Raw genomic sequence first — 20,705 nt, forward strand, 5'->3', positions numbered from 1 at the left:
GGACACTTAGGCTCTTTCCATGTTTTAGCTATTGTGGAGAGTGCTGCTATGAACATTGGGGTCCATGTGCTCCTATGCCTCAGCATTTCTGTATCCCTTGGGTAAATTCCTAGCAGTGCTATTGCTGGGTCATAGGGGAGTTCTATTGTTAGTTTCCTGAGGAGCCTCCACACTGTTTTCCAGAGGGGCTGTACCAGTTTACATTCCCACCAACAGTGTAGGAGGGTGCCCGTTTCTCCACATCCTCGCCAGCATCTAGAGTTCTCTGATTTGCTCAAAATGTCACTTTCTTATAACAACACAGAGACCTCAGGGTTGAGACCTCATCACCTGTGCTTTCCAGATAATAAATGAACAGTTTTCTGAATGCTTAAGGAAATAATACTATTATACTAATGCCTACACAGTCAACCTTCTACCTCCTGGGATGCCACAGATCTGATCTACCCAAACATTTACTGAGCACCTACTATGTGCAGGCACCATGTTGTGGGGGACAAATATCTAAGGACTTGTACCTATTATAAAGGACTTTGCTTAGGGAGATCAGAGGTGCATATCTAACTAACAATATGTAAAATATGGCCAAGTGCTGAAAGACACATAAGCCATGGGTTATATGAGTACAGAGGAGGTAAAAATCCTGCTGAGAAGGTTCCCTGGAGGTGGTGGCACTACATTTTTAGCAGAAGGATGGGCAGCACTGGGATGTGTAAACACAGAAGGATGGAATGAAGGTCATTCTCGGTAGAATGGAGTCCAGTGGCTGAACGCTTGGATCTTCAATAATATATCCAGTGTAGTTTCATGGGGAGACCCAGGGCTGAACACACCTGGGCTTGAATCCTCGCTCTTGTGTTTGGGTGTAACAACAGTAACTTACACATGCTAAGAAACATTAAAATCTAACACATTACTATCATCTTCATCCTGTTTTCCCAAAAAGGCTGCGGGATTTTGGTGTAGGTTTCAGAAGATGGGCAGGTTTACATTAAAGTGGAAATGAAACCATGACTTATTTTTTTAAAGGCACACATTAGAGGAGGTAAAAGGCAGATGCAAGATGAAAAGCCTGGGGATTTCTGGTCAGGTGGGCTACAGAAGCTCTCTGTTCTGTGGGGAGCTGGATCGGCTGGCTCCCTACTAGCTAAGAAGTGTCCAACCCTAAATGTGAAAATTCGGAGTCCCTTGCCCTTCCACCCTCCCCACTGCAATGGCAGCTCCTCTGGCTAGAAAAGCACAGGTGGGTGTTTTTAGTCTAAAGAAATCTGATGTTTCTGCTAGTTACCGAACTTGTTTACAAAGTATGTAGGTGTTACCCACACAAATCTTTAAAAGCACTGGCAGAAATAAAATCAAAAGTTACGGCAGTGTAAGTATTCCGGAGCTTCTGGGTGGGTGTATGCAGACGGGAAAGACAAAACCCCTGCCAAGGATCTACACGGAACTGACAGGTTAAGTTGTAACAATATCTCAAGAGCCCACTGACGGTGATCTTGTGCCGCTTTACTGCCTGGCAAGTCTGGAACAGATCGGAGCCACGGCAGCTTTTAAAACAGGCCATCAGGTACAACGACAGAACTTGCTGCCTATCACAGAACTGGCAAGCCCTAATTAACTGAAATACTTGAGAGACACGATGTCCCGGTGAAAGGAACACTGGCTTAACAGGAAAGGCCTCTGCTCCCTTAAATCCTATACTGATTGTCTTCTAAGAACACATTATTCCATTTTCCTTCGGTATGGAGGACAGTGTACTGTACATAACTGAAAACTTTATTTAATCCTGATGCATTTATTGCCAGGTCCTGGGCCGGGCAGATACTAGGGATGCAAAGAAAATAGGAGGTGGCGCTGAGCTTCCTGGAACTCGCTGGGCGTAGCAGTGTCTTACTGAGAACCTCAGCCCCACACACAGCGGTAGCTGCAGGCATAGGGCACTGGGCTGAGGATGTGCATTCACCGTACCCATCATACTGAAAGGCACAGGTAACACTATCAGCAACAGAATGGTTTTCTGCTGTGATTCTCAACTGAGGATGGTGAGGTGGGAGGTGGTCCATTTCCATGAACAGGGAAAGATCGTTTGAAAGATGATCCCTGTATGATTCAACATTCATGTTTCACTCCCCTGCACGAAACGTCTCCTTGTACTGAAATCACTCCTACCCTGAGCCGCAAACCTAAACCTGCGTGCTCTCTCACACACGTATGGCTGGATGCCTGAACACACATGCACATGCTCACAACTGCCTGTGAAGGCATCCTTCGGTTTTATAAGAAGTCACCACTTCCTCAAAAAAAAAAAAAAATCCCATCAAAAACTGGAAACATTCGGTGGAAGATTCTTTTTAACGTGAGCCCATTTTTCACATCTAATTGGAGGTCTCAGCACAGAGGTGAAGTGTGTTCATGCTCAGAGGAAGAAGGCAGTGGCTCAGAAGTGGTTTGTTCTCACTGGAAACCATCTGAAAGCTTCCTCATCCCCAGTCCAGGAGGACCACCTCCTCTAGCCTCTCTCTGCTCACAGACTAGGACGGACAGCCTTCCTTTGCTCCACAGTGCGCCTGCTCCTGAGGGTGTCCTTCCCATGGGAGCCCTAGAAGCGTGTGACCAATGCTCCTTGCGAGCTCGGCCTGGGCTCTGGTCCCTGAGCTCCATCCAAGTGAAGCTTTGGGTCTCCTTGCCCGGGGCAAGTGGAGAAGCAGACCTGCAGAATCTGAACTTCCGTGGCGGCGTGGGAGAGCTCTAGAAGCGGGTAGATGGCCGTGGCTCCACATGTCTTACCACCCTGGCTGGCTGTGTGGCTGCCTGAGTGGCTTTCACCTCCGACTCGCCGCTGCCTCCGCTACCGAATGGACAGACTGCTGCCGGCTCTGCCTGCCTCATGGCTTGGTGTCAGAAATATAGTGAGATGACGTATGTGGATGTGGTCATGTTTCAACACAGTCAAAAGCTATGGAAAATAGATTTGAGCAGGAGAATGTCATCTTCACCAAACAGACTTTCGTCCCTTGTGCTCACCGCTCCCCGCCCTCTCCCCCAGTCCTGCCACCTTGGACCCTCAAGACAGGAGGCCTGCAGGATGATGGAAGCTGATATTCTTCCAAACCGTCAAGGCTATAAAATCACAGTCTGCTGAGCGGAACACAGGGACTCCACCGGCTGTGCAGAGGCAGAGCCTTGTTCTCTCAGTCCGGGGGAAGTGCACATGCCTACCTTCTTGCCTTCTCCATATATAAGGGGAAACTTCAAGTCATCATCCTCAATGGTTTTGTATGCCCTGTAGGGGGATAAACAACATTAACAAAAAAAGGTTTGTACTCAATCAGCGACCCGCTGCCCTGACACAGGCAGCTAGGTACTTCATTCTCCCGGACACTCCATCCATCACTCACTGCACTGCCAGTCTCTTTGTGCATGGAGTTCCTCTTCTTACGGAATCGCCAGTAAGTGTGCACGCGTAATTAACAAATCAGAAAATATCAAGTCTCTATTTACTCCTAGAGGGAGAATAAGGTGGTATGTTCATAACTGGCAAGAAGGGGAGATGGGTTTCTGTCCTATGTGTTTCGTGCCTGTATGATAACGAAGTGCCCCAGCAGCAGTGACAAGAGTCTTGTCCTTAATCCAGAGCTGGAAAACAGCAGAGCTCAGTGGCCGATGGGGTGTGAAACTGCTCCAGGAACTGGTTCTGACCTTCAGGGGTTGTTTATACCAAAGCAGTCTGGTACTGGGATGGCTGGAAAAGGAATATATTTAGAGCCTGTTTGACCTCAGTGTGATATTCAAGGTTGGCAGAAAATTCTTTGTTTCACAATAGCTATTAAATGGCCATTCGACACACGGAAAGAAAAGCCAGTTGATGCTTCAGTGGCTTATTCCAGACATGGTTGTCCAAATGCCATTACCTACACAGCAGAGGCTGGCCAGGCTAACAAAGGAGAGAAAATGAAGTCTGTGTCTTGCAATTTTGCCCATAAGAAGTTAAAAAACAAACAAACAGCAAAGGAACATGGCACTTGGTTACTAATAGTATCACCCTGGGCAAGTGACTCCACCTTTTTTTTTTTTGGTCTTAGTTTCCTTATCTGTAAAATTAGGATAATCATAGAGGATGTAAAGGGCTTAGCGCAGAGCCTGGCACTTGGGAAGTACTCACTTGGTGGTAGCTATTACTAATATTTCCTAGATAACAAATACTTGGCACCCCAGTTCCCCTTCTTGCAAAATGGGGAAAGCACTGCCTGTTCATCACCTCAAAGAAGTATTAGGGACACTAAGTAAAAACTGGGGTAGCTACTAGGTTAGGTGCTAGAAACAAGACACTTCTCAGAAATAATGTTTCCTGAGTGCAGAAAGAAAACTAATTTGTGAAATGGGCTCCTAATTTTGGACATATACAGGCATCTTGAGAGTGAGCATGAAATCAAATTATGGGAGCTCTTGCTACACAAAAGAATGCAATCCAATTCAAAAACAGTTCAACCCCAAAGCTAATGTTAGGACATCCTTATTTCTTGGAAAGATATTTAGGTAAGTTGCTCCTTCCCAAGGGATCAGTGAATCTCTGGCACCAGATGTGCCCAGGCTTCCTGGCCAGCCCTGAGCAAGCGAGTGAGCCTCTCTGGACATCAGAACCCTTATTAATCAGAGAGAGGGGGAAAATGAAACTTACTGGTGGGGTTGAGGATGAAGATGGGCTAATGACTGTGCTGAGATTAGGAAGTATTGAGCACAGTGCCCAGCACATGCTGAGACCTTGATAAATGCCAGTTGCTGGTTAGAGCCATCAAGTAAGCCCAGAGGTACTCTAGGAATTCAACTGTCAAAAACAAAACAAACAAACAAACAAAAAACTGTACTATATCCTTTCCCGAAATCTATCAAATTAACGCGAGGTGGAAACAGCCACTCTGATGTTTTTATATTCATATGAACTATTTAAAATGCGTTGGTATACAAGTCACTTGGGGAACAAATAGGACTATTATTAGAATACACTCAGCTTGGGGATTGAGTGAGTTCTTAGCACAGTGGTTCTCAACCCTGGCTGCATGTGGAATCATCCTGTGAGGGCTTTAAAAAATCCAGATGCCCATGGGATGCCTGGGTGGCTCAGTCAGTTAAGCATACAACTTTGGCTCAGGTCAAGAACTCAAGGTTTGTGAATTCAAACCTTGTGTCAGGCTCTGTGCTGATAGCTTGGAGCCTGGAACCTGCTTCGGATTCTGTGTCTCCCATTCTCTCTGTTCCTCCCCAATTTTCTCTTTCTCTCAAAAATAAAGGTTAAAAAATTTTTTTTTTTAAATCCAGACTCCCAGGTCATAGTTCAGAGCAATTAAATCTGAACCTCCAGGGATGAGAAACAGGCACTGGGATTTTTTTTTTTTTAAGCTACCAGATGATTCTAATTTGTAGCCAGAGTTGAGGACCACTACTATAGACCAAGTGTCATTAGCTCATATTCAAAATCAATTGAGCAATTAGCTTGACCCTAAAGATGATAGACTATATGGCTCAAAGGACAGGAGGGAAATGGTCCGGGAGAGGCTCTAAAGTGGGCGTGCGCACGCCTTGTGGATGAGGCCAGGAGAGGGATTGGCGCCTGAAGACTAAGATCCAGGAGTCAGGAGATTAAAAGGGAGGCAGAAGGTAGCAGCTCCAGCACCAGTGACTGGAAATTACTTAGAGATCAGTACAGACAGGCTAATAGCACTCTTAACAGGCTTGAAAAGGCAGCCACAGAGCTGTTCTCAGATCCCCTGAAAGCCCAGGTCATCAAATTCTCTCAGGGCAGAGACCTTCAGGAGCATGATGTCTGTGTTACCACAGCTCCAAAAGACACACACTCACCTGGGAGTTGTCACCCACAAGGTCAAGTGCAAATTCTAATATTTTAGTTGCTATATTTTCATCTTCGAAAACAACAAAAGTAGTAAAAATAGAAACGAAACTTTGAAAAAGGCTTATTCTGTTCCTGCCATTACTGGTTTTCAGTCACGTAAGAGCCCTCTCCCCTGCTGTCACCAACCTAGGAGAAGGGTGAATAACTACAAATAAAGAAGTACAACACCCTCTCCCTCTCTACCTTTCTGGGTCCTAAGCACAGGTCACCATATAAAGGTAGGCAGACTTCCTTTTTCACAGTGAAAGTCTGGTATGATAAAGGATAAAACAAGTTTAAACTGGCAGCTTCATTAACGTCTGTATGAATTAGTGATAGCTAATGATCACAACAGCAGCTATGACTTACCGAGGTCTGGCCCCACACTGGGCTTGGTGCTAGCTTGCTTTGTCTGAAATGTCTCCTAAGTTCTGCAAGGTTTTATTTGAGGGGACTGAGGCTCAGAGAGGTTAAGTGATTTTCCCATGATCACATACCATCTTAGTGGCCTGAAGCTAGATTCCAACTTCCCCAGAAAACACACCAAAGAAAGGAGACTTCAGGGCTCAGCTCTGGGGATTCCTCATTCTAGCTGAAAAATCTGAGACAAGACCATTATTGTCGGCCTGTCAGTGGGAGAAAAGCAGGCACTGGATGAAGAAATGGGTCTTTTTGACAAAAGGCAAAAGGGAATTTTCTGTGTGACGCAAAAGAACAAAAGATGCCCACATGGGGACAAACCTGGTGGCTGTTTCACTACACAGTCCACAGGGAAGACAGCGGGAAGCTAGGGAAACACCAGGCTGTGTCCTCAGACCCTCCACTACTTACCAGGCATTTCACCTCTATTGAAGAGCCCGGCAGAGGCCTCTCCCACTGACAGCAGGCCTCCCTCAAACATGTGTTTGGGTTGAAGGGGGCCATTCCCGTTCCCACCCATTTGTAAGGCCTGTCTGCTATTCATTTTGCATGGTAGTTCACGTCCAGGCTGTAGACTCTGTTTCCAGCTCAGCCCTGGCTTCTACTGTTCTCAGCTGGGGGACACTGGGTTTGTAGTTTGAGCTCCAAGAGAGGGAGTTATTTGGGACCTATGATAAATAGAAAATGTCCAGAAATAGAAACAGAAGTTAATAGAAAAATGGGTGGTTCAGTCAGTTAAGTGTCGGACTCTTGGGTTTCAGCTCAGGTCATGATCTCAGAGTTCCTGGAATCGAGCCCTGGGTCGGGCTCGGTGCTGACTGCTTGGGATTTTGTCTTTCTCTCTCTCTCTGCCCTTCTTCCGCTCTCATTCTCTCTCTCTCTCAAAATAAAAAACATTAAAAAAAAAAAAAAAAGAAAGAAAAGAAAATGTCTATTCCTGGGGCACCTGGGTGGCTTAGTCAGTTGAGCGTCTGACTTCAGCTCAGGTCATGATCTCACAGTTTGTAACTTCGAGCCCCACATCTGGCTCGCTGCTATCAGCATCTCTCTCCGCCCCTACCCTGCTTGTGCTCTCTCAAAAATAAAGTTAAAATAAATAAATACAATTTTTTTTGTAAAAGAAAAGTTCTATTCCTTCATATCAGATTCCATGATTTCTCAAATCTTGACTAAATTTGAAGATTCCAAATACCAACTACTTAATAGTTTCTACCATAATATAACTGACTAGAGATGATATTCAAATAGTTACTTGCTACAAGAAAGCAAAACTGAAAGGCTTAGGAAAGATTTCAGAATAACTCTTATTTTAGGTCAGTCCCTAATGAGTAGTCATAAGGCCAATTGACAGAAAGATGAGAAAAAAAAATCAAGGCTTATAAAGGGCTAAATTAAAGGGCTTTTCCTAAGTGGAGGCAAGTTGCATTAAGGAAAGAAGTTTCCATTAAACATTTGTTTTTTAAGTAATGGTTTCCCTTGTAATGTTGATTTGGCAAAGCTGAAAAGACAAGGCACCACTGGTCCAGACCTACTGGAAAGAAAAGCATCACTAAGTCGGCTATACCTCCAGTGCAGGAGTCTCTGCTATAACAACATATCTCATACTGGTCCCTAGACTCTGTCATGGATAGTCACTGTCTGGGAGCTGTGCCGCAGACAGCATCAGCCCATTCCACTGGAGAGCAGCTGGGGAAATTCTTTCTTAAACCACCCAGTCAGCCATTGGAGTACTTCTTTCTTTTTTTAAATGTTTGTTTACTTTGAGAGAGGGAGAGTGTGAGTGAGAGAGTGGGGGAGGGGCTGAGAGAGGGAGAGAATTCCCAAGCAAAATCAGCATTGAGCCCGACCTGGGGCTTGATCTCATGAACCATGAGATCAGGACCTGAGCCAAAATCAAGAGTCAGACGCTTAACCGACTGAGGCACCTGGGGCCATGGGGGGTACCATTGGTGTATTTCAATGCCCTCTGCCTCCTAAGGCAAGAGAAAGGCACTCACTGTTCCCACCTCACTCACCCTTCCAGACCAAGGCTTGCTGCCACCGAGTCAGCCCCTCTTCCTGCTCTCCCATCCTCCCTGATGACCTCAGCCTAGGTTCACAGGTGGCTTCCCACTCTTTCCCCTGCTGTTATGCTCAGGAATTTTACATGTGTGAATGATGCTTCTGGAATCCTGGCTTCGTAACTTCCTGATGATCTTCCTTAAGGCTCCCCAGCACCAAGGACATCCTTTCCTCAGAGACTCCCACAGTGAGCCGCCTCTCCTCTCTCACCAGGGCTCTCAGGGCACGTCCCCTCCATGGTTCCACCACTTTAACGACCTCCTGGCCACATGTGCTCATCATCCAGCCTCCATCTGTGAACGGTCTTTTGCCTGCTTTTCTTGCTGGCAGCCTAGAATTCCTCCCCCGCTTGATCTTCTAGTAAGAGGCAAATGCAATAGCAATGAATTGAGGGCTTCGTCTGTTGACACGCTATCAAATACTGTCAGCTCTACCTTCCCAACAAACAGGCCCAGTGCCTTCTCCTGCCCACACTATTGCAGTCCCCTCACCAGACCTCCCTGCAAAATTATCTAGGTAAGAGCAGATAGTGCCAGGACCAGAGTGATGGTGGCGAAGGTGCTGAAAGACTGCTCCGTTTTGTCCTTTATCTCTATTCTCAGAGCACCCAGAGTAATTATTTTAAAATGTCAGATAGCGTCATTACCCTGCTCAAACCCCCCAATGATTTCCCCATCATACTCTAAATAAAAGCCAAGTAATGAAATGACCTTCTTTAACATTGCTCCCCTCCCCCAAATTTCTTCTTCCCCTTCTTGGTTTTATTTTTGTCCTTGTCATCCATTACCATCTAACATTTAAAGTATTTTACTTCCTGATACTTATTTTCTCAACTGCTCCCCTGCACCCCGCCTTCCCACATTAAGTTCTGTGAGGACAGAGGTATTCATCTCTCACCCGTGGCATCCCTGCTATTTAAGAGAGTGCCCGATGCATAACAAGCACCCAACAAATAGTCCAGGTTGTAAGCAAATCAGTGAATGCTATCTACCTCAGGCAGTGGCTTTACTCTGTTCTACACATATTTACAAAACAAAAGCAAAGAGCTCTCTTGCTTTCCAGGTTGATGTCTCACCCACAGGCGCGTTCCTCGCCTCACCTGTCTCTGATCTCACCTGGCTGTGCGCTATTCTGTGTATTCTCTGAATATCTAAACTTAAGAGGTCCCTGCACAGGCGCACAGGTGTCCTAACACCCTTCTAATGAGTAGCATCTAGGACTCCTCCAGGATGAACACATCTCGTCTCAGGGGCAGGTTTTTTGGAGTTTTTTGTTTTGTTTTGTTTTTGAGTTAGAGAGAGGTTTGCTTATATTTAAAGACTGGCCAACCAGCCTGCTAGCCAATCTCCTACAACCATTTCTCTCTTTTAACTGACAGCCCTCACTTCTCAGCTTAAAACTCCCCATTGGCTTTCCATATAAAATATAACCCAACGACAAGGCCCCATGTGATCTGATCTTTACACGCTGCTCTGACATCTGTTATCACGCCACTGTGCTCTGCTCACGCTAGCTCTTTGACACGCCATGGGGCCTTGCTGTCCCTTCTGCCTGTGCCGTTCTTCCCCCAGACCCTCCCAGCTTTCTCTGAGCGCTCAAGCTTATCAGGCTGCAGCTCTTCGTGATGCTCACACGGGACGATCTGAAACTACTTATTTATTAATTTTGTTTCCTTGTTTGTATCTCCCCCTAGCCCTCCCCTGGAACATGAGCTCAATGAAGGCAGAGATTTGGGTCTTATTCACTGCTATTCCCTCCTATTTACAACTGTGCACACTGTGGATGTAAAGTAGACAAAGTAGATACTAGCTAAATGGATGAACAGATGGATGAAGGCTAGTACTTCCTCCTTAGCATGCATGCTTCCCTCTAAAGACATAACAAAGTCTTGGCTTTCCCATTCATTTTGCTTTAGTGGGATGCTTTTTTCATGGCTGGAATTCAGGGCTGAATCCTTCCTATCAGTGATACCTTGGACTTCTTTTTATATCTTTACATTAAAATTTTAGGTTCACCTTTATTACCAATGTATATTCATAAATACTAAAGGTATTAAAGAATAGCACTTAGAATCTTCTTGTCTATCACTTTCTCTTGATAATTCCTAAGATCTATCTCCAGAATGGTAGTTTTTTTGTTATGTGCTTCTCTAGGGTATATAGTGTTACCTAGACATATATCTTCCAGAATAACTTGCTAAGGCAAGTCTCCCACTAAGAAGATTCTTCTGTGTCTTTGCCTGATTCCTCCGTTCCCAGCCACAGTCCCCACTCGGACATCTTAACCCACATGCCAAGAACCTAAAGGTCACACTGTGACATCGTCCACCTCGATCATTTCCCACGATCTCCTTCCTCTCCCATATCAGGACTTCTAATTAGAAAGAGAGACAGAAATGCCACTTGTGTCCCTAAGTCTTGATTCCCTCAGCAATCCTTCAAAGTCATTTAAGAAGAATGTGACGCCTCCAAGGACTGCCTAATCCCGACAATCCACTCATGATTCCAATGACACACACAGTGAGTCACATTCTTCCACTCGCTGACCTCTCAGTGTGGCCCAGGATGCCTGTCTTCCCCTGGGAAGCTTTCCTCCTACATTCTCCCTTCCCTCTGCTGGGGTATCATCAGGGCTGGTAACATCAGGCCTGGAGTCAGAGGTTTTGAAGTCGCAGCTCAGTCCGCAAGCGAACCAGCTGTGTGACCTCGGGAGAGTCCTTCAACCTCACGGACAGTGCTTCTTCAGCAGGGTTCCTCATGAGAGGCTGCAGGGATTAAATGCAAATATGCCTGACAAGTCCTTTGGAAGGAAAAGGTGCTATTTAACCAAACTGCAGTCATTAACGTCTCAGGAGCCCCATTCTTTCCTCACTGCAGATGTAGAGCACAGTAACTGGTGAGCACAGGCAGGAGCACAGCACATCCCCACTGGAAAACTGCTTCTTGCTAAACGCCCAAGGCACCCCAGTTCATACTCTTTCTACTGCTGCTAATGGTATCAAAGCCTGAAGGACAGCACCTGTGCAACTTTATTCAGGAAAAGTCCATTTATCTGCTCTAAAGTGAAGACAGAGACTCAGAAAGATACCTCGGAGCTCATAATCTGAAGGGGAAGCTTTGGGGTTGGCCTAAAATAGGCATAAAAGGAGACTTCTCCCCCCTCAACTAGAAGCTGAGTGCCCCTTCTGGGAGGAAGGTAAAAGCCACAGGAAGTGTCATTTTGCTCATAGCAGAATCCAAGTGTCAGACAGGCAGGGGCGCACTGCACGGGGCCTGAGCAGGTGTGGGAGGCGGCTGGTGGGCGGAAGCGTCCATGTCTTTGGTTCCCACTCCTGCTTCCTACCATGAAAACTCAACAAAGCTTAAATCCCAGGAGGCTGGGATGAAACACCACCTGGGCCTGGCTGGTCAGGAGTAGATGCACAACTGCAGCCCAAATGCCACTAGTGGCTTTTAAGAGCTTGGCACCACCCCAAGTCAGCAATTCACGGAATCCACAGAGGCTCTCCCCCGCCTCGCCTTTCTCCATACCCACCCTGCCCAGACCTTCCTGGAAAAAGCAACACAAAGTTGGCAGTCACCTCATGCTTCCTTCTTCCTGCCAGCCATCTGTATTTCCAAAGAAATCAAACTCAAAGCCACAGAGCAGTAAATAGAGGCGGCTCTCTGCCCCTTGAAGAGGCCCTTCAACAGGCAACCTGCTCTCCCCCTTCACTGCATGAATATCTACCTATGACTGTGTGCGTTTCCTTTAAAGTAACACAAGAATATTTTGTATTTTACTCAATCTTACTCGTATTTTTTAATATCTTCTTTCAAGTGGCCTTTTTTCCTGGTTTCAAAGACTCATAGTTAAGAAATCCCCAGAAATTTCTTAAATTTGTCTTTGGATCAAACTTAATATGCTGGGGAAATGTCACTGAGCTGTCACAGGGAGGGGGAATCTGAGCTACGCCTAATGATATCAGGCTCAAACCTGAGTTCTGAAATAGGGAGGAGAGGAAGCCATTGTGGCCCCAGGGTGAGTTGGAAGAGACTGAGAAATGTCCCATATGCAGCAGGTAGGTTGGGTTTAGAAAAATCCTTTAAGATATTTCTGAGCAAAGCCAACGTTTTTGCCACAGCTTGCCATTGTATAGCAGGCTTTAGTTCTTTGTAAATCTAAACTTGGGGAGATAGGATCATATTTTGATGCCTTGGATCCCTGGATTCTGTGGTAGGAGTTACAGTCAAGTGGAATCTTGATTACATGATTCCTGGGAAAGCTCCCTGTGGGGCCAAAGCTCTACCAACAAATGCTAACTTGTTTTCTCCTTCTGATCCTCAGAGCATCATTTAAATTACTTGAGGCTTGTAGGCCTGGAGCTATATACAAGCTGATGTTCTTGTGCTAATACGGTACAACAGTGTGGATTCAGGCTCAAACAGTATGCTTGAATTATAAAAGTATAATTGGTATTTGGTGATATAATTGAGGGGTGCAATGCCACCTAGCTTGTGTATATCTGGCTGTCTCTGAGAGAAACAAATCAAAGGGAGAACCTTCTGCCTTCTGGCTATCCCTCCAGAAAACCTTTTTCCACAGTGGGGCCCAAGCTCTGTTCCCTGACATTGCGGATGCCCTTGAGGAAATTCTCCAATTAATAAGGCTGACCCACATTACTGGAGGGTCTGTGGGAGGGGAGATGGGCTAAATGGGTGAGGGGCATTAAGGAATCTCTCCTGAAATTATTGTTGCACTCTGTGCTAACTTGGATGTAAATTTAAAAAATAAATTAAACAAAATAATGCTGGAACTAAATAAATAGGCCTGACCCACAAGCCCTGGGAAAATGCCTACCTCACTCCTTCTTACCAACAGCATGCCTGAACCAGATCCCGCCTGGACTTCTAGAAGCGGTAACCGTTCTTCTAATTTGGCCTAAAGACGCCTCTTCCTAAACTGGGCCTGTGAGTGATAGCAAGAGGCATCAGAGCTCGCTTTCACTGCTCTGGCCCATGTTCTTGGGGAGAGTCTACCGGCTTAGAGCAGATCCTGATAACCCAGTGTACACACAAACACATCTGGAAAGCGATATTTACGCTTACTGTGTGATATACACCGAGAGGTCCTCTTCTCCCTACACTGGTTAATTTGTTTAAAATGCTCATCTCCATGCACTAAATTGCTTTCACAGCCCACTAATGGGTCCCTAGCCACAGCTGAAAATTTGGGTAAGGAAAAGAACCTGATCCTCATAGCTCCAAATCAGGAGCTCAGGTTTTGACCAGATGAGAACAATGGGTTCTACTAGAACCATTCATGAATATTTACTAGCACAGCTGCTGGTAATGTGGAGTTACATAATATAGATAAAGGTCATCCCTTAACTCACAGGCCCAAGGTTAGCAGTGGAAAAGGAGTCACACAAAGGAAAGTGCTTTCAATCAGTCTTTTGAAAGTGTAATTCGTCACGTGTGTATGAAAAACAGAACCAACCATATTCCAGGATAAAATATTCTGGATAACTTTTGGGGAGATTTCAGATTTAGAAATTATTTCTGATTCACTACCCACTTGGTGTGCATGAGCACATGGCAAGGAGAGCTTCATATTCTAATCAATAACATTTAGATCTCTGTGATTAGGTATGAATCACAGATCCTTATGTGATGAGCACACAAATATGGAATGATTTCTGCTTTCTCAGTGATCTTTTATTCTGAAACAAACATGAATTTCATTGACATTGGCCTTTACACTGTATGAAGCCAAGTCAATGTGTACACATTGGGAGATAACCAAAACTGATCCCATAGCCAGGAATGGTGGGGAGACAATAGCAAATATATTGTTCCCTACAAAGCGCTTTTACTGCAGAGGCCAGTTCCTCAAGCTGGTCTTGGAGCCCTCACTCACAAAGCTTCTGTCTCTTTGGACATACCAGTATTTGTACACAGGGGCACCAAGTCCTATGGTGTCCCCTCAGGGAAGCCCCTTGTGCACTGGACTCTACTTGATGCTACAGCATTTCAGTATTTCCATTTGAGTGTGAAACTGATAACATCACCTGGGGCAGAGCTCAAGTATCTCAAAGTAGGCATCAATGCTTTTTCAAGTCTTCTGCCTTATCATAAACAGCGAGAATTTTGCATAATAATCATATATATCACATTTATTTCAGCACACAAAACTATCCTCCCCTACCCCCAAAATCTTCCACAGTCTTCTGGAATCTTCTGCAGATCCTAACATTACTCGAGCCTTAAGGTAAGAAGCACAGGCTTGGCCAGTGGCTGTTGATCTTTACCCAAGGGAAGAACATAGAGCTCTGGGCTCCTGTATCCAGGTGGCCCCACTGTTTCAGACAATGGATGGTAAAGGCAACAACTGTCAAATCTCCTGCTGCCACCTCAGCTGTAACACTCACAGAGTCCAACACACCCATCACTGATTGGATGCTTGCTTTCTTCTGGGGACTTTTTTAATTAAAAAAGTTTTTTTTTACATTTATTTATTTTTGAGAAACAGAGTGAGACAGAGTGTGAGCAGGGGAGGGGCAGAGAGAGAAGGAGACACAGAATCTGAAGCAGGCTCCAGGCTCTGAGCTAGCTGTCACACAGAGCCTGATGCAGGTCTCAAACCCACAAACTATGAGATCATGACCTGAGAAGTTGGACACTTAATCAATTGAGCCACTCAGGCGCCCCTTCTGGGGTCTGTTCTAACCATTTAGATTTTTAAAACATATGTAATTCTTTTTTTTAATTTTTTAAATGTTTTTTTTTTTAATTTTCTTATTTTTGAGAGAGAGAGCACGCGCATGAGAGCAGGGGAGGGACAGTGAGGGAGACACAGAATCCAAAGCAGACTCCAGGCTCTGAGCTGTCAGCACAGAACCCGACACAGGGCTCAAACACATGAACTGTGAGATCATGTCCATAGCCAGTCAGATGCTTAACTGACTGAGCCACCCAGGTGCCCCAAAACATATATAATTTTTTTTTTAATTTTTAAAAATGTTTTTATTTCTGAGAGAGAGACAGAGACAGAGAGACAGCATGAGCAGAGGAGAGTCAGAGAGAATCTAAAACAGGCTCCAGGCTCTGAGCTAGCTGTCAGCACAGAGCCTGATGCGGAGCTCGAACCCACGAACTGTGAGATCACGACCTGAGCCGAAGTCAAACATATATAATTCTTGTAACAACTTTGCAGGACAGATATTAACATTAACGCAAATAAGAAAATAGAGGTCACCCAACTAGGAAATAGAGGTCAAACTCACTTCCAGGTCCACCCCAAAGTGCGTTGTGCTCTCAGCCACGGTTCTCTGCCATCCATGAGGAGTTACAAATCTATGCAAATGCCATAAAATGTAAGTTCCAACAAGATTGCTTAATTACTAATCCCCCTCATCATAAAAAAACATACAATTTTTTAAAGTTTTTATTTATTTAAGTAATCTCTATACCCAAAATGGGGCTCAAACTCACGACCCTGAGATCATGGGTCTTCTAAGCCAGACAGATGCCCCTCATACAAATTTTCTAAAAGCCTGGCCCCCTTTCCCCCCCAGATTTAGAAGTTTAAACATACCACCTTCTTAGGCTTTTCCTTCTCTTGCCAATAGGGTGGATATTCAAGATCATTGTAGAATTAAATTTAACCTGACATCTGGCTTTCAAATTGTTCTGTTGTTAATAAATTGCAGACTCTAAACCTTCACACTTATGTGCCCAGGTTTTTCACAGGGTGATCCAAGACCATTCAAAAGGATTAGGCAAATCTGGGGAGGGAGTATCATCTACTCAGGATGAATAGGAAGGAGACACCAGCAAGGGAGATGCCCTGGGAGCATTGTCTCCTAACTGCTCTGTGTATTTATACCATGCCTGGGGCCTGGACTATGCAGGTTATGGGCATAAACATCAATAAAGGGAAAAGAAGCTCAGCTCAACCCTGACCCACTCACTGTAGGCACCAATGCACTTGATACCACCTCTCATCTTTTACAGTCCAGTCCAGGACCCCTCCTAACAATTCTCCTGGGCCCACACAGGTGGAAAAAGAAGTTCCCAAACAGCAGGAAGGAAACCAGGGGCAAGGAGTCGCAGATCTGCCAAAGAGTCCACGCTGCCCAGTGTTCTTTAAGTAACCATTTCTGTAAGCTGCTGCTCATGGCCACAAGAAGAATCTAGGGCTGCCCAAAGCCAGTGCTTAAGGACATGCAGGAATCACCTGTGAGGTTTAAAAAAAATACATATTCCAAGACCTCAGAGATTCTGGAATGTTTTTTTTTTTTTTTAATTTTTAATGTTTCATTTTTTTTCTGAGAAAGAGAGAGACAGTTTGAACAGGGGAGGGTCAGAGAGAGAGAGAGAGAGATACAGAACCCGAAACAGGCTCCAGGCTCTGAGCTGGCTGTCAGCACAGAGCCCGACACAGGGCTCGATCCCACAAACCATGAGACAATGACCTGAGCCAAAGTTGGACGCTTAACCGACTGAGCCACCCAGGTGCCCTTGGAATGTCTTTAATAATCACTCTCGATGAAAAAGCTTCGCTGTGGGGAAATACTCCTCTGCCACTTTCAGTATGGGTTTGTCCTATACTTGACTAGAAACTCCATGAGGGTGAAGACTGTTTTAATCTGCTTTGTACCTACAGTGCCTAACACAACACCCGTGTCACCGAATGAGGAATGGCTAACACAGACCACGCCCCAGAGATGAAGCCCTGTGCTCTAAGTTCCTGAGCATGGGGCACTGCATTTGACTTAACTTGGGTAACTGACAAAGCTGGTTTAATCCTCATAGAAGTTGAACCTAGAATTGGTAGAGTATCATTGCTTTTACCAGAACAAGGTGAAAAAGTAGACATAGTATCAGCTTTTCTAGTTCTTATAGAAACTTGTATGTTTAGTTCTTCAAGGAACAAACCTTACCCTTGCTCTGAATCAGTCTTTGATTTACTTGTCTGAAGGTAAGATGAACATGGAGGTGGGATGGAATCACTCAGGGTTCAGAGTGGTAGTTCTCCAACTTTGCTATGTGGCTTCCTGAGTCCAGAACCTAGGGGCTTTAAACTAGCACTTGAGCTGCATCTGATGAAGATATCCCCTAGCCATGATGGGTTAGCACCTTCATGGAACTGTCAGCTTGAAGCCAGCAATGCTGTCTTCCTGCTCTGAAACCTTGTGGGCAGGTAAGGGGTTTCAGGGAAAAGAAAAAACTTTATCGAGCTCTGCTTAAGAGTGAAATTTTATGGGGCACCTGAGTGGCTCAGTCGGTTGAGCGTCCAACTTCAGCTCAGGCCATGATCTTGCGGTTATCGAGTTAGAGCCCCACATCAGGCTCTGTGCTGAAAGCTCAGAGCCTTCAGCCTGCTTTGGATTCTGTGTCTCCTTCCCTGTCTGCCCCTCTGCCTCTCATGCTTGGTCTCTTTTTCTGTCTCAAAAATAAATAAATGTTAAAAAATTTTAAAAAAAGAAAAGAGTGAAATTTTATAACTGGAGGAATGTAGGTTGGGCACAGGAAAATGTTTCCTTGGCGAGGTGGTTAAATACCTGGAAATTTGGTGGAGTGTTGTAGCACTCACTTCTCTGGAATTTCCTTAAAAACAGGATCTTATAAATAGGCTGAGGATTGGACCATATGTCTTTCTAAATATACCATCAGCTCCATATTTCGGCTGTGCTGTGTGTCATTTTCATACCTTATAGAGGTGCAGAGCTCTTAAGGGTGAGAAAATAAGATATTAGTTCTCCTTACCCTTAGCCCTGCATCAAAGTTCCTCGTGAGCTGACCTGAACCTACTTACCTAGATTGCTGGGTTACTGGGCTACCCGCCACTGCCCGGCACTCTCTCTATTGCTTCTGTGTGTCACTTTCGTTAGGCTACCACCAACAATATTCTCTAGCATACCCATAAAATACATACCAATAAAAGTACACACGGAGCTTTAAGACGTTGAAATACTTCTGTACTGCTTGGCAAAATAATTGTCCCAAGCCCCCAGTTGCTGTTGTCTGGTATTCTGGACCCTCCCCTGAAATCTCCATACTGTTGTAAATAAAGAGTTAATGCCAGAGGTGCGTGGGTGGTTCAGTCAGTTAAGCATCTGACTCTCAATTTTGGCTCAGGTCATGATCTCATGGTTCATGAGTGTGAGCCCTGGGTCGGGCTCTGCACTGACCGTATGGAACCTGCTTGGGATTTTCTCTCTCCTTCCATTCTCCTCTCTCTCTCTAAGAATAAATAAACCTTGAAAAAAATGCCAGGCACAGCAGGGGGCTTCTAGGACCCACATGGAGTATATTCTTCCATGCTGACTATTGAAACTATTTTGAATCTTACTTCTGGCTTTCACATTCCCAAAACATACGTCTTATTTTACCTCTGGGCTTCCACTTGTATTGTGCCCACTGTCCAGAAGGTCTTTCCTTTTGACCCTGACCCTCTTAAAACTCCTCATATTTCAGACTTTTGGATCAAACCCAGTCTTCTCCACGAAGTCTTTCCCAGCCCCAACTTCCCCTCTTAAAAACCACCACTGCCTGGATCACAGCCATGAGCATTTCTTTAAACCCCCTTTTTATAAATAAGCTCTACATTCTGTCTTGCTCTGGTTATTTATACACAAATTCCTGAAGATCTAATTCCCTCACTCTTGAGATTTTAATAGATTTATAGGTAAAATGGTATTGTTCGATAAATTTCCAGAAAGCCAGTCCTTGAGCCAGCTGGTCATCCCTATGAAGTGACACAGTCCTATCTGACAAGATCCTACATGAGGGCTACTGAGGGGCAAGGTCTCTGAGCACCTTGGAAATGGCTCAGGAGGGCTGCAGTGGGACTTTAAAAATTCCAGCATCCAGGACTCAAAACAAAACAAAAACAGAGTCAATGTATGGATCAAAAAAACCCCATAAAAACAAACAAACAAAATGACCTAGAAACAAACAAAACATGTATTCATTAACACTCAGGGATAGAGCGGATTCCTAATTGTACTGAGTGTACCTCTGCCACAGATAATGGCCCCACCTTGTCCTTGATCAGCCAGCACAACAGCTGTGGGACAGGCCTGCTAGGCAGAAGTAGCCAATGCACCTGACCTTCCTTCAGTCTCTTGTTTCTCTAAGCTGCCTTCCTTTTACCTGTTGGTCTCTACCTTCTCATTACCTCGAGAAACCAGCAACTCAACACATATTAAAAATTTTTTTAAATGTTTTATTTATTTTGAGAGAGAGAGAGAGAGAGACAACATGAGCAGGGGAAGGTCAGAGAGAGAGGGAGGCACAAAACCCGAAACAGGCTCCAGGCTCTGAGCTAGCTGTCAGCACAGAGCCCGACATGGGGCTCAAACCCACCAACTGTGAGATCAGGACCTGAGCCGAAGTCGGACGCTTAACTGACTGAGCCACCCAGGCGCCCCTTTTTAAAAATATTTTTTAATGTTTTATTTATTTAACTCAACATCCTCCTTAGATTGTGACCCTCCTTGCTTACCATCTCACTCTCCATAATATCTGCTGATTATATTATTGGGCACACAGAGCACTTATTACATGCCAGACTTTGTTGAATGCATACTAGCTCATAACCTCCTATTATTAGGTACCATCATTAACCCCCTTTGCATGTGGGAAAACCAAAGGGACATGTTTGTCCAAGCCACAGGTGGGGAATGCCCTAGTCAGAGAGTCTGGCTCCACTTCCCTGTTCTTAACTACGGCTCACTGCCTAATATGCAGCAGGTATACAATAAAGGTTTGCCAAATGTAAAGACATGTGCCTCCCTGTCCTGGAAGTGAGTCTGGGTTAAAAGGACACTGGCTATTTTAACAGGGATTTATGCAATCCCTTGACATGGTAAAACTTCCCCAGAAGACCTGGAGCTAAGTCCCCACCACGCATGTACTGCAGAGCCCCAAACAATGGTCACCGGAGAAGAGCAGGGGATATACTCTTCTTAGGAGCATATGAGTTGGTATGGACAAGTGCTATGACTGTTCAAAGGGTCTCAGGGGAAAGAAAGGCTTGGAAGTAGTTTGGCCACTTTAGGAATGATAAATTTACACCTGTCACGGGAGCAGAAAGGTGTGTGTGCGTGGACAATCAACAGGGAGCAAGCCAGTTGGGCACCTCTTTCCTTTCCCCTTCCCGTGGCCTGACAATGCCAGTCTGTCTTGGCTTCCAACCATTTGTGAATACCTCATAGCTTCCTCTGGCCACATGGGCAGAGCAGAGGGGAGGGGAGCGGGGAGCAAGGAGTCATTTATCACTGTCAGGAGATGTGCTGCACACAGCAGGGCAGGCCTTCTTCCCTGCTGCTCCTGAAGCTAGAGCTGCAAAT

General features: G+C 45.2%; 1 protein-coding gene across 1 annotated transcript in view; it reads right to left on the minus strand.

The window, feature by feature from the left end:
- PPM1H (protein phosphatase, Mg2+/Mn2+ dependent 1H) overlaps positions 1-20,705 on the minus strand; it is a 257,588-nt gene that overhangs the window by 41,547 nt on the left and 195,336 nt on the right. The window contains exon 7 of the mRNA XM_039256219.1: positions 3,220-3,283. Coding sequence (XP_039112150.1) covers positions 3,220-3,283 — 64 coding nt within the window. The remainder of the gene's footprint in view (positions 1-3,219; positions 3,284-20,705) is intronic.

This window comes from Hyaena hyaena, unplaced genomic scaffold, assembly GCF_003009895.1.
Source record: "Hyaena hyaena isolate Hyena2069 unplaced genomic scaffold, ASM300989v1 scaffold_565, whole genome shotgun sequence".
In the NCBI taxonomy this organism is placed as follows: domain Eukaryota; kingdom Metazoa; phylum Chordata; class Mammalia; order Carnivora; family Hyaenidae; genus Hyaena; species Hyaena hyaena.